The sequence below is a fragment of the Podarcis gaigeae genome (assembly GCF_964106915.1).
Source record: "Podarcis gaigeae genome assembly, chromosome: 13".
Classification (NCBI taxonomy): Eukaryota; Metazoa; Chordata; class Lepidosauria; order Squamata; family Lacertidae; genus Podarcis; species Podarcis gaigeae.
Window position 1 is genome coordinate 22,324,245 of NC_139689.1, and position 14,471 is coordinate 22,338,715.

The window sequence follows — 14,471 nt, forward strand, 5'->3', positions numbered from 1 at the left end:
CATGTTATTTGATCCCAGAAAAAGAGGGAATCTGCAACCCCCTTAACTCAGAAAATTGTGGGACTAAAGCCATGAATTTGGGGGCATGCAGTTCTTTTCTGCCTTTTTCATGGGGGAATCATGAGGGAACAGAAAAACTAAGCATGCAGGTGCGGAAAGAGGGGAGAGTAGTATTTTTGTCCAGTGACGGTCATTGTCTTGCTCTGCACCCTCTGGTGTGAATGAAATTTAGTGTGACATGCTGGTATATCGGTCAAGGAGCCAGAGTTCCATAACAACAGGGACTGCGGTGTGAAAGGAACATTTAGAAAACAGGTTAGAACTGCTAGCATTATAATTGGGGAAAGTAACACAATATTCCAGAAGCCTGAATGCATCCTTAAATGGCTTTGAGCCAATCTCTTATCTCTCAGCCTAACTTACCTCACAGGTTTGCTCTGAGGATAAAATGGGAGGGAACCTGAGCTTTCGAGGAAGCGTGGGTGGAAAAATGTGATGAATATGGATTATTTTTCCCCCTTCAGTTTCTTTCCTGTGGTGTTTTGCTGCCTGGGATAAAGGTTAAAGATCCCCACCTCATTCCATTGATGTACAGAAGGCAACTAGGCTGTGAGTTGAATATAACAGTGGGCAGGACAGGAGGCCAGTTTTGTAGCCCAGGACAGGCCATGCAGATCACACTCTCTGTCATCTTAATACCTCACCACCATTGCTCCCTCAGCCTCCTCTGAATCTGTTACATTCACACCGCACATTGACAGCACTCTTATGCCACTTTAGCAACCAGGGATTCCACCTACAAACCCCGGGAACTGTAGTTTGTTAACGGTGCTGCGAGTTGTTAGGAGACCCGTCACAGAGCTACCATCCCCAACACTCTTAAACTACAGTTCCCAGGGTGGTTTGAGGGAAGCCATGATGATTGTCAAGGTGGTATAAGAGTGCTTTAAATCTACACCGTTGGTGTATGAGGCTGGTGCTTCACTGCCTAATGACAGAGCCGGCCCTGTCTTCCTCTGTTCCCAATCCTGAAGTCCAGAATTCACCGTTATTGCCCAAATTTAACACTTCAGCTCCTCTTATCCAATTTATGTAGGTCTCCTTCACTCCTAAAATACTTCAATTGGGTCTGCCTTGTGTGTAGAATGCCCTCTCAATCACAGCTCTTAGGTTCTGTCTCCTCTTCCCTTCAAACCCCACTCCCCCCACCTCCATTTTGCCTCTGGCTTATCCCCTTAATAGGCTTATTCCCAATTGTAACTAAGCTTCAAAAGACATGCAACACCCACAGCCAGACCCACTGCCTCTTTCCTCCTCCTACCTCAGAGGTAGGCAACCTCATTTCAGCTCCACAGTGATCCATGCCAGTAGTTGGAGGAACCAGAAGCAAGCGTTCCTCCTGTACAGGAGGCTCAATGCCCAAAAATGCAGTGTTTGTACATCTACCTGCTAGCTCCCCATCTTCCAGTAAGGCGTGCGAGAGGCATGGCCACAGTTCAAGAGCACATTCCAGCCACGCAAAAGCACTTGAAGGGGTAAGGGGTACAGCCTGGAGGCTGGAGCCCTGCATTTGACACTCAGTCCTGAAGTTCCTTACCTCCTACTCCACTGTTTTCCTCAATTCTCCATTTTAGATTCTCCTCCTCAGGGATTCTTACTTGCCTGTGTTAACCCCATGTGCACCATGTACTCCAGCAGCACCGAAGAGAACAATAAGCACCCTCCACCCACAAAACATTTATCTTAGTAATTGGCACATCACCCACAGAGACAATGGAGTGTCCACCCCAAAGACTGAAAAAGTGCAACTAACTTGATGGGTGAATAACATAGGTTAGAAAAAACTAAAAATAGAATGAACTGAATGGCAGTGTAGTAATCTTCAAAGGCCAATTTGGGGTTACCTTTATGACTCTCGTTAAAGCTCAGGTGATGAGTGCCAGACAGCTAGGGAGCCATAGGGAAGTTTAGGTACGGTAAGTTGTTAATGTTTAATGCTGTATCATGATTTAATATTTGGTTGGGAGCCGCCCAGAGTGGCTGGGGAAACCCAGCAAGATGGGCGGGGTATAAATAATAAATTATTATTATTAAGTACAAAACCAAAACCCTTAAGAAATTAAACCTTAAGGGAACAACCCATCCAAGTAGTCCAATGAGGCCGAGGACTCAGAGGGTGTGTAATGCTGACTGGCTCTTATGAGGCAGGATGACAAGAATACTTTGGAAAGGAAATGGAATGGAGTATCGTGGGAGAGAGCATAGCTGGCACCTTCAAAAGCAGTACATCCTGGCATACTTTCTTGCAGGTTTGGTGTGTGTGTGCACGCGCACGCGCATGTGTACGTGCATGCGTGCATGCATGCACACACAAATATATAGAAATTGTTGTACATCACCCCAATCTGAGCAGTGTGAGATAAGAGACTAGCAGACGCAGAAGTGTTCGTCACTTCCGTGCTTTTTCTTTTTAGAGATTTGGCGGGCACATGTGCTGCCCGTAATTTTTTTGTTGCCGCAGCCACCCTTAGGTTGGTCTGGTTGCTATGAGTCTGCCTCTCAACCCAAAGTTCTTCCTAAACGGGCTGACTGAAGCCAGTGATGGTGAAGCTGAAATGGGGGGTGGAATACAAAGGCTACCTCATCTCCATCGATGGCTACATGAACATGCAGCTTGCAAATACAGTGGTACCTCGGGTTACATACACTTCAGGTTACATACGCTTCAGGTTACACACTCCACTAACCCATAAATATTACCTCAGGTTAAGAACTTTGCTTCAGGATGAGAACAGAAATCGTGCTCCGGCGGCACGGCAGCAGCAGGAGGCCCCATTAACTAAAGTGGTGCTTCAGGTTAAGAACAGTTTCAGGTTAAGAGCGGACCTCCGGAACGAATTAAGTACTTAACCCGAGGTACCACTGTACAGAAGAATATATTGATGGTGCATTATCTGGACACCTTGGTGAAGTTCTGATAAGGTGCAGTAATGTCCTTTTATATTATATAAGGGGTGTGGAAGAAGAAGATGGAGAAATGAGAGAATAACTATTTTGGGGGGAATGTTGTTGTTGTTTAACTGTGCTAAGAAATTTAGTTGTCCAGTTTTGTTTGCTTGCTTTTTAAAGGTTTTGTCAAGTAACATTTTTTATGGCCAAAAAATAAACATTGTCATTGAAGAAAAGTTACCACTATGGAAGAAAAATAAACAAACTATTTCTGACAAAAAATAAAAAAGCAGTGAGAGATTCCAGAGGTTTGAGGGAACATATATTCAACCTGAGACTGCAATGGAGGGGCTCACAGCATTAACACCCCAATAAGGAATTGCTTCTCCCGTAACCACAGCCCTGGATCCCAGCAGAAATCAGGCATGGCTCTGTCTCAGCTGCTCAGCCCACTTCTCACACACCTCAACTCTGGCTTTTGTTTTTCTAGTGACAGACAGATGAGGGAGCCCCCCCCCCCCCACATTTGCCCTCTGGGGCAACTTCTTTTGTTACCTTAAGGACCCATACTTACAGGGCCATTACCAGAAAATTTGTCTGGCTATTATAGCAATTGGATACTTGTTGGATCCAGGAATTAGAAGGAATTCAGGCACGCTGCTTCTTTGGGGATCAGCCCTAGCAGAGCAAGATTGTCTTCCATGAACATGGTCTTAACAGTGAACCTGTCAGTGACTGTGTGGAGGCCAATTCTGGATGCACTAGGCCTTCCACAGTGGAGACATAGGTTTCTCTCTTTTGTCCGAGTTTGAGCATCTTCAAAGTCTGACACCTTTGGTGAAGGCTGTTCCCTAATTGGTGCACCCACAGGCCAGTGTTTCCTAGTTGTCGGTGTTTATACTACATTTTAAAATATTTGCCTTAAGAGTGTCTTTAAATCTCTATTGTTAACCACCAGCATTATACTTTCCATTTTTAAGTTTGGAATAGTGTAGTTGCTTTGGAAGATGATAATCGGGCATCTGAACATCATGACCAGCCCAACGAATCATTGCTTTGATACTGGTGATCTTTTCTTCTTCTAGTACACTGGCATTAGTTCACCTGTCTTCCCAAGTGATGTGTAAACTTTTTCGGACACACTGTTTATGTTTCACAAGCAGCTTACCTGCCACCTCCCAAACTTGCAGTATCGATGCTATATCTCCCCTTTCTGCCCAACCACCTAACTCCCCCCCCATTTTAATTTGCTCCCAGTTTCTAGTTTGCACTTTCAACCCCACCAGGAACTTCCAATCTCTCCAAGACCTCCCTCAGCCTTCTCTCTCTTTGCACTTCCTCTCTGCTTTGTTTCTGTGCTGGGAACTCTTGCTCGGTCAGTTGTCTGAGTACCTTTGGGATATGTTGGTGCAGAGACTGAATTCTTCCAAGGGGGGAGTCTTGCCCCTTGGCTATGGATTCCTATGGCTTTGATGCATACTCTGGTATCTCAAAGTATGCTCACCCTTCCTTGGGGGCAATGCGAAGGTCACTTATCTTCCTTCTCTCCCTACCCCACCTCTTAGTTAGATTGTTCCACAAGTCAGAATATGTACTGCTAACTCTCTCCCAGGAAGGTTCATTAGATAAGGCACACCTGGCTCCAAGAACTTGTATTTAATTCTCTCTCTCCCTCTCTCTCACACACCAGTAATAACCAATAACAACTGTTATATATAAAAGCCTGTATTTTTATTCAGGTCATACTAATAAAAAACAGAAATAAAACGGCATTCAATATGAAATGCATGCACGGTGAATTGCAGTGAGTTAGCAAAAAGGAAAAAAAGAGACCACATCACTTTTGTTTACAAACAACATTGTACAACGCATCACAGCTTTATAAACTCATTTTTGGAGTACCCGTTTCCACCACCCACTTCTGCCCCCAAATGGAGACCATATTGAACGGTGACCTCCAGGACAATATTAGTAGTTTTAGTCCCCTGATGAGCATCCAGGAAACCTAAGAACAAAACCCACATTGATCATTAAGAACTACTTGGAAATTACTTTTCTTTTTCCCCCCCCAAGGTCCAGCATCTCTTCTACATCGAGGAGAACCAGTTAAGAGTAGAGAATGTTCTCTAGAAGCAGAGCTCTGACTTCCGTAGGGCAAGTCTGTACAATAATGTAGTGGTAACATTTGCGGGTGGGGGAAAATACTGATGGGACAAGCACATTGGAAAGTCATGGGACTATCAGATGTTCTGTTCTTTGGATGGATGGATATTTTCTGTGCAGAGCCCCAGTAGGGATGCATCTCTGCTCCTCCAAAGGGGACCCAAGCAGTAGTGAGCTTCAGGTCAGCAATGATGACAGCTTTGTTTTCCTGAGGTGGGCTTCCTAGACGTAGTTCTTGCTGGGGTAATCACTGTGGGGCTGAGAGGCAGCGGCTGTGTACCGGGCGCTGTAGTTGTTGCTCTCCTTCTTGGGGCAATTGCAGCAGAGCAGAGCTCCTCCGAGGATCAACAAGGCAGAAGATGCCCAGCCGATGTAAAGGGCAGCTCCCAGCTCCCTCTTCTGGGCATCAATCACCATCGGGTTGTAGAACTCGCGGACGATGGTGTTGGCCGACCAGCACACGGGGATGAGGCAAAGGATCCCTGCCACTATGAAGACTGCGCCAGAGACAATCATTATGCGGGCCTTGGTGTCCTCGTCTTCCACGCAGTTGGTGCACTTGGCCCCCACGATGGCAACCATCAGAGCCAGAGCAGCCAGGAGCACAGAGATGACCATCAGGGCACGGGCTGTCTGCACATCCTGAGAAAGGGCCAGCATGGAGTCGTAGACCTTGCACTGCATCTGCCCGGTGCTCTGCACCACGCAGTTCATCCACAGCCCTTCCCAAGTGATCTGCGCCACGACAATGTTGTTGCCAATGAAAGCGGAGACTTTCCACATGGGCAGGGCACAGGTTATGATGGTCCCGATCCAGCCCACCACTGTCAGGGCCATGCCCATGATCTGGAATCCAGCAGAGGCCATGACTTAAGGTGAAGAAGACAACCCTGTAGAGAATACAAGCAAGGACACTTTTAATGCATATCCCCAGAAAGTCATTGTTACCCTTTGTGTTCTGGGGCAAGAGACCTTGCCCTTAGTGTTTAAACGCACGTTACATTTGAGGTCATCCATGCAGGTGGTCATTGGTGCAATTCAACTTTCTCCAGTTTAACTTATGGTATTTTATACGTACACATTACATTCTAAATATGTCTTAGGTCACCCATCTCCAGCTTGGAAGTCTCCAGGTGTTGTTGCCATCCCTCTCTGACCATTGGCCATGCTGGCTGGGGCTGATGGGAGTTGTAGGCCACAACATCTGGAGAGCACCAGCTCGGGGAAGGCAGGTTTAGGCCAATTCAACTCTTGGTGGCTAAATGGAAGTCGCTTTTGTTCAGAGGCAGCAAAGCTACAAACCTGGAAATATCTGTTGCCTTATTGAGCCTCACTTGCTGCCTTCCTGCAAGCATCTACACTCTAGAGAGCAGCATTCCCTAGCCTTGGGTCTCTGGATGTTGTTGGACTACAGTTCCCATCATCCCTGACCACTGGCCCTGCTGGCTAGGAACAGTGGGAGCTGTAATCCAACCACATCTTGGGACACAAGGTTGAGAAAAGCTGTTCTGGAGGAACCCTCGTTCTGATCCAGCAAAGTTCATGTGTGGTACACCCACAACCCTGACGCTTGCAGAAATATCCTACTGGAGCCACCTTCAAATGAGACACAACTGTAACACAATTTGACAAAATGTTAAAATTTGTCTTGAATAAGTGACATTGCTCTGTAGCAGGCCATTTCACAGCCTGCATAGCCCATATAGCGTTGAAGGGCTCCCCTTGTCAAGCCAGTTTTCCCTTGTCACTGAGGGGCGGTGAACATGGATTAGCTGCATGCAGTTATACAACCTGTTTTTTCCAGAAAACCAGGCGTCGTTACTTGTTCTGTTGCCCGCCCATTATTGGGGTTAAATTTTAAGGCGGCTGCGGCGGCAGTGGGGGGAGAGATCCCTTCAGGCTAAGTATAGGTTGGAATGAGGTTTCTTTCACCAAACTTCAATTCATGCCCTGCCCCCCACAATATGGTGGGGAAGGTTAAACAAGAGAAGCGCTCTAAACTCAGTGTGTTATCGCTAGTTTGCATAGGCAGAAGCAGCTCACCAAGCACCAGAAAGTCACACACACCTGGTAGCATTTTCTGTGTCAGCTTTGAAAAAAAGTTACAGGATTCTTTAGCCTTGGTACAGGACAACCCAACTCCTACCATATGCACTCTGGAGAGAGACTAAGAAGATTATTGCAGGATCAGGCCAGAGGGCCCATCTAGTCCAGCATACTGTTCTTACAATGGCCGACCAGATGCCCACGAGAAGCCCAAAAGCAGGACATGAGTGCAAGACAACTCTCCCCTGCCCTGCAGTTGCCAGCAACTGGCATTCAGAAATCATGTAGAGCTTGGTGCCTGAGCCCTTGTGGAAGATTCCTGGTTCAATACCTGGCACTTCCAGGTAAAAGGGGAGGTGATGGGAAAGGCTCTACTAAAGAGGGCCAGACCAAGGCATTTCACTGCCTAAGGCAGAGAAGATTACACACTTTCCCCCAATCACCATATAGGTGCCAACTGAGCTGGCAGTTGAACCTTAATTAAAGGCTGGTGATGGGATAATGTCCTCCACCCAAGGCAGCAAGGTCATTTAGGGGACAAGGACACACCCATGTTTTGTCCTCCTGCAGAGGGGAATGGCCAGGCAGCCTTAGGAGGAACAGTACCCCCAAACATCTGTTACTTGAGGCAGTTGTCTCACATGGAGTAAAGGTTCGGCTGCCCAAGATTCCAAAAGCTAATGGCAGCCAGGAGTGGACAATACTGGGCTTCGACAGCATTTGAGGTCAATTCACATACCATGAAAAACCATGGTTTGGCATTTTAAATAAGCAAGCCATGTGCTCCAGCTCAGAGGATTGCCTCTTCTTTTTTTAAACAAAACGAAACGAAACACAAGGCCCGTAGTTTGCAACTGCACCTGAACTGGCAGATGCTGGTTTGTGCTTCCTCTCAGCCAGGACTGAAAGCCAAAATTTAAAGTTGGTTTGCAGTCCTGGCTTAGAGATCCAGACCAAACCAGAGCTGGCCAGTTCAGGAGTTAGCTGACAACTAATACGTCTTGCACTAAAGAATATAAGTGCCCTTTCCTGTTGCTTTATTTTTCTGGATTCTAGAACAGCTCTCTCTCTCTCTCTCTCTCTCTCCATTTTCTATGTAGTTTCAGAATGACTGGAAAGGGCAACATTTTGTTTACTGAAAAATAAGCTGATGTTTTTATTTCAGATTAATCCAGAACACTTTTACCTCTGGCACCACCCAGGATTGGCTTCAACAGTGGGTGCCTCTGGCAGCAACATGAAACGCCCAACAGAATGTGGACTTTGGTGGGGTGGGTGAGAAGGGAAGCAGCTCTGAATTCAAATCTGTCCAGACACGAAGCTCATTGAACACTGTTTGGTTAAGCTGAGTGTGTGTGTGCGTGCAAGTGACTTGCTTATCTCCCAAGACTCTTGCGAAGATGCAAGTGGAGTGACTCATGTGTGCCATACAGAGTTCTTCCAATCCATTGCTGTATTTGTAAAAATAGTCAGCCAGCCCCCACCATCCCCATAAGAACATAGAGCTGCAATCCTGCAGTTTTCAAGCCACACCCTGCCTAAAAAACAGAAATTAACCAAGCTGGCACTGCATAATGGTCAGGTTGGGCCCCAAGATAGACCCAAGTTCAAATCCCCACCTTGCCACTGAGGTCACTGGGTCAATCACTGTCTCTCTGCCTAACCTACCTCACAGGGTTATAGTTAAGATAAAAAAGGAGGGTGGGGGAGAGGCATGTAAGTCACTGTGATATTCTTGGAAAGGGAGGATATATACAAGTAACGTCTACAGATACAGTGGTACCTCGGGTTAAGTAATTCGTTCCGGAGGTCCGTTCTTAACCTGAAACTGTTCTTATCCTGAAGACCACTTTAGCTAATGGGGCCTCCTGCTGCTGCCACGCCGCCAGAGCACGATTTCTGTTCTTATCCTGAAGCAAAGTTCTTAACCTGAGGTACTATTTCTGGGTTAGCAGAGTCTGTAACCTGAAGCATCTGTAACCCAAGGTACCACTGTATTTCCTCTGCTTTATTAGCAATATTAGCTGACCTAAATTTTTGCAAGCAAGAACTGTTGGCTGTTCATAAACCCCACTTAAAATTCTACAGATATACTTTGCCCCTTTTCCCCAAAGTAGTGGGATTGTAGGTAGTTGTAGGGGGACTTTGGGCGTACAAATTTTCAGGGGTGCCCTGTGCGATGCCAAAATTTGGTGTGCCCCGTCTTCCACCTTTGTCACAGCACCCTCTGTGGCGCCCAGCATAGGTGAACTGGGACTCAGCTATACAGCTGGAAATAAAACAATTTTAAGTATGTTTTAAGTATAATATACAATGTGACACTAGATGGTTTGAAAAATTCAGTATTTTTAAAAAACTTTTTTTATTTTTTTAAAAAAGCATTTTCAAAACAGTTTTTATATGTGCGTATATTCCACCCAGGTCATGCTCCCCTAAATCTACCTCTGATTGTAGCAGCTGAAGTCCCCACAATTCATGACTTTGAAAATCAGGGCAACCTGCTAAAGGAATTGGCAGGGAGGGGTTCATCAGGTGGCTTATGCTGTGGTAGAGGTGGGGCAGCTGACCTCAGGATCCTGTCTTCTCAGAAGAGAACACCTGTGTTTTAAGCAATGCTCCCACCTGACTCATAGAGGCCGGAGATAGCCTAGGTAGGTGATACTCCTATTTGACTCAGAAACAAGGCCTAGCTCCTGACTCATCTGCTCAGGCAAAACCATTCAGGATTAGCCTTCAGACTCTAAACAAAGCCAGATGATATAGATAGTTCTCTTTTTCTCCTCCTCATACTGAGCAGGACTGAAGAAAAACAACACTCCCTCCCTCCAACTCATCAGGCACCTAGAATAGCAGCGGGTTGCACAACTGGTTGTTCTCTTAAGATCCGCTTTGAGCAGGTAGAGAGGGACACCTGCCCTAGGAGCGACCTCAAGAATTGCATCATCTTCTGCCCTCAGGACTCAACAAGGTAGTTTGTTGCCACTGGCACTCCGCAACATTAACTGAAGGGAAAGAACAGTATAATTTGGCGACCTATTTCACAACTATTAGGCAACAGATACATGCCATTCTCCTCAGCGCTGTGGCTCACTTGTTTGCAGTGTCTGTATGGGGTGGTGGTGGAGGAATGTCCTCATTGTTTTAGTCAAAGCTGGGTATTTAGGTTTCAGCCCACCTCTGCCCCAAGGCTCCAGGCAAGTCAGGTAACAAGGACATGTACAGCAAGAAAGCACTACAAACATCCACTGGGCTCTCTCTGGGAGGAAACAGTGGTTTGGATGGGACATCACCTCCTTCCCACCCCCATTAAAACAACCGGCACATGCCTGGACACAAACTATACATTACGCAAAGGGTCCATTATCAGAACTCGCCCAACATTTTGCTTTATATTGGCATGTCGAAGGGGAGGCTCCAAATTCAGTAACAGCAGTAAAAGTTAAGCCCTACACAGTCTTGGTTGGAGTAGGTTTACTCTGTACAGAAGTGAATCTTTAAAACTATTTACGAATTACCTTTTCTCAGCAAGTCCAAGGCACTCTAGCAGGTGCTCAGTATCACTATTACTTAAAAGGCAGAGCTAAGTGACTGAACAGGTCAATTTGGAGCTTCAGTTGGGGAGCCATGCTCAGGAAAAAACTTGATGTTGCAAACTTGATAAGATGATCCAGGGGAATGGCTCAGCGCTAAGGCAAGTGTAATGGCAGTTTGTGTATCTCGCAATGCAACAAGATTAATAGCAGCTCAAGGGGGGCAGTGGAAGAAATGCAGAATGGGATTTTAGGCTGGCAAAATTGTGCATGAGAAAAGGTTAAAGAAAGACCTCCCGCCAACTGCAACTGCTCCATTAACAAAACAGGCAATCTGATCACAGAATTTCTGCATGGCTTATAGCCTGCCTTTTAAGGTGTACACTTTTGATCTGCTAAGCCTAGGCAAGCGTGCAAAGGATCTTTAAACACTGGGATGTTAAACTTTAAAAAACCCAACAACCCTAGGTTTGCACTATGTTCCATTTCAGCTGCATACAGCAATTGATTGTTAGCTTATTACGATGGAGCCCAGTATTTTTTTAGCCAGCATAAATAAAAATGGGGCTGGGGTATGAGACTAAGTAAAGCACAGAACAGATTTCACCTGGAAGCTGCGTACTTGGCCCCCAAAAGCCCTTAATGCTGATTACAGCAAAGGAGATGCTGGATGTGTCAGGTTAATGATAGAGAAACATAGGCAAGTAGCAACAAGTCTCTCCTCCCAAGTCCAAGCCTGGTTTTCTACGTCCACCAACCATGCTGTCTGAGGCTGATGGGCTTGGAGCCCAAAACCATTGAAGGGCATCCAGGTTGGGGGAAGGGTAGTACAAGGAAGGATTTAGGAAGAACCTACGCAGGGTTGTGTCCTGAGCTAAACTGATCACACCAGCACCGCCATTTTCCTTCTCAAAGAGGAAGAGAAGACAAAGAGACAAGGAAAGAAACATACAGGAAGGAGTTCTAAATGGATCCTTTGTTGTAAATAGTGTCTAACAGCTTCCTCAACCTCAGCCCTCCAGATGTTTGGAGACTACAATTCCCATCATCCCTGACCACTGGTCCTGCTAGCTAGGGATCATGGGAGTTGTAGGTCAAAAAAATCAGGAGGGCTGAGGTTGAAGAAGCCTGATCTAAAACATTAAGCCTTCTGATATGAGAAAAGGCAGAATATTACCTGTGCAATAGGCTCTAGGCCCTCATTTTGTAATTAAGTCCTGGTAAAGATCACTTTTTTAACAAATAAAATGAGTAACAAGTTTTTTTCCAACCACCCACTGTCTCAGTCAATGTGTGTTTCTATTTAAAGCCTCAGGGGAGGTTTACATCACATAAAGATCACACACCCTTTTAAACCATGTTAATCCAGGGCCAATTCCAACCATGTTTTACGGTATAGTTTTCAGCTAGTTTAAAGGACCAACTTTACCTTCCTTCCCAGGTGTAATAAACGCAACCAAAACACAATGCCATCTTGCTTTTCAGTTGGCTCTAAAATCAACCTTACTTCTCCCTCTTCTACTCCCAAAACTAAGTAACACAAGTCTAGTCTGATTTAGAATTAAACACTTTAGACACAGGCCTTAAGTGGTGTCTAGTTCTCATTATCCCAGTGTTTGGGAATACCTGTATTAGGACCAACCAAATGTCACAAAAATGTGGCAAGCTTTTGAGTTATTTAGGCAAGAGGGTGGGGTGCTTGATGAAGAGTTATGGAGAACTCAAAAGCCTGCCACGTTTTTGTGAGTTGTTGGGCAATGCATTTATTAGAATCAACCCAAAAAAATGTATTACCATTGGATTCTACCCTCCCCCTAGGGAATCAACCAATACACTAACAAGAACTTTGAAAAACCAGTATGTTACAGACGTGTGAAATCCACCTGTCGCAAGGCTCCTTTCTAAACACCACCCCATGGTTACAGGGTCCTTCCCCCACCCCCCATTTCCAGAAGACAAGGCAAAGCTCCGACTCTAGCCCTACTTATTCTGTAGCCCCAAAACTCTCGAGAGCAGAAGGCAAGTCTTAGGAGCTGCAGAAATCGGCCTCTTATGCCTGCTAGGTGGGTGGGGTATACGGGCGCAGGTATGGCGGGAGAATCGTCAGCCCTTATGGAAGGTTTTCCAGCCTCTGGGACAAAGAGACACGAGGTCACTGGGTGCCTGCGCTCCAGGGAACAAAGGTTCCCCACCTCCGCCACACGTATGCCTCGGGCGGGGCCGGGGCGTGAGCGTGGGGGGGGGGGAGAAGGCGGGGCCGTCCTCCTCGCTTTGTCCATGCCCTTCAACCGAAACTGTCCCCCCTCCTCTTTCTTCTCAAGGGGGTTTCAGTGGGAGTCCAGCTCGCCACCGAAACATCAGGGCGCCACCCATTCCCTTGCTGGGACAATGGAGGCCAGGGGGGAGGATACCTTTGATATGGGCAAGGGGGGGGGGGAGCGCGGACCCACAACTCCAGCCCTTTCCCACCATGAAGTTCCCAGCAAAGTTAAGAAAGCCATTTCTGTTTGCCGCTCAAGTTTGCTTTCCACCTACCGTAAGTTCCCCTGGGAGCACGTTTCAACGGGTCTACTCTCGCGTAGGGCTCTGGGCTCACAATGCCGCTATAACCCTTTATTTAGCGGGCATTTTTTTTTACTCTTCCAAGGGCTTCTAGACAGTGGCGTAGCGTGGGTTGTCAGCACCCGGGGCAAGGCAAGTAATTTGCGCCCCCTAACCCTAACCCCCAGATGTTGCGCCCGGCCCCCCCTGCACCCCCCACGCTACGCCACTGCTTCTAGAGAAGGCAGACTTATAGCTCCGGAGACCAAAAGGAGCGAGAGAACTCATCTCACGACAAGTCCCTAAATTAGCGCTCGGGCGCTTATTGAAGACGCCCGTAGACGCCTTCCGCACCTGCTTAAGAATCCGCGGGTCTTCATAGATCAAGCGCGAGGTTCACCAGCCGCATTAATCTTACCCCCAATCCAAAGAGAGCAAATCTAAATCTGTCCCAATCTTTTCCAAATACCGCAGGAGATCGAGCGTCCTTTGGGAAGGAGCGTGGAATAGAATAAATTTAATAAATAAAGGACTTCTTTAATACTGTCTAATACACCGATCCTTGGGGAAGGGACCCAGGCGTCCTGGCATCACTCCTCAAGGCATCCCGCGGGACCCACATAACGCAACAGATTTTTAAAAACTTTGCCTCGCACACAATACCAAGCCTTAAAAATAAAGTAAAACTAGTTAACCCATTTCCACCCTGCAGATCACCAATCTCACTAGCCCCCCCCCCCACCTTCAGCTAAAATCTCTTCGCTTACTTGTTGACGGGACCCAAGGAGCGAAAAGGCTTCAAATCCTCAGGAGGCAAGTTGGAGGCAACTTTCCTGGAGGGGCCGGCTATATACCCCTCTCATCCTCCTCCTCAGCCCTCCCCCCCAGACCACACCCCTCTCATCCTGATGACGTCAGTTGCAGGTGAAACTGGCGGCCTGGGATAGAAAACCGTCGGGAGGAAAAGCCCCCAAAAGAGGAGGGGGGGCAAGGAGAAAGAGCGACCGAGACGGGCTTGCCCCACCCAGGGCGAAACTGGCGCGAGCGAGCGCACCTGGGCGGAGGAAGGGGCGCGCTGGCGAAGAGGATCTGGTCGAAAAGTTCCCAGGTGCTCGTCCTCGAACCGCTCCTGAACCCAGCCCGGCCGGACTTTTACTTCGGCCAGCATTATTATTATTATGCCAGTAATATCCGCGGAACTCGGCGGGGGCCTTCCTTGCGAGCAAGCGTGACCCGGATCGG

General features: G+C 47.1%; 1 protein-coding gene and 1 pseudogene across 2 annotated transcripts; one reads left to right on the forward strand and one right to left on the reverse strand.

Annotated features, from left to right (window-relative positions):
* Window positions 1-2,448: 2,448 nt before the first annotated feature.
* On the forward strand, window positions 2,449-3,223 carry LOC310830583 (small nuclear ribonucleoprotein F-like; annotated as a pseudogene). Its single transcript has 2 exons — window positions 2,449-2,688; window positions 2,931-3,223. The product of its transcript is annotated as a small nuclear ribonucleoprotein F-like (transcript).
* A 1,792-nt stretch (window positions 3,224-5,015) lies between these two features.
* On the reverse strand, window positions 5,016-14,104 carry LOC310830705 (claudin-4-like). Its single transcript, XM_083710538.1, has 2 exons — window positions 13,997-14,104; window positions 5,016-6,002 (listed from the first exon to the last, which is right to left on the reverse strand). Exon 2 carries the CDS (start codon window positions 5,977-5,979, stop codon window positions 5,335-5,337), a length of 645 nt encoding a protein of 214 aa, XP_083566664.1. The 5' UTR covers window positions 5,980-6,002; window positions 13,997-14,104; the 3' UTR covers window positions 5,016-5,334.
* Between the last annotated feature and the right edge of the window lie 367 nt (window positions 14,105-14,471).

Excerpts from the sequence above, each read along its gene's own strand:
- LOC310830705 (XM_083710538.1), bottom strand. The coding sequence starts at position 5,979 with ATGGCCTCTGCTGGATTCCAGATCATGGGCATGGCCCTGACAGTGGTG.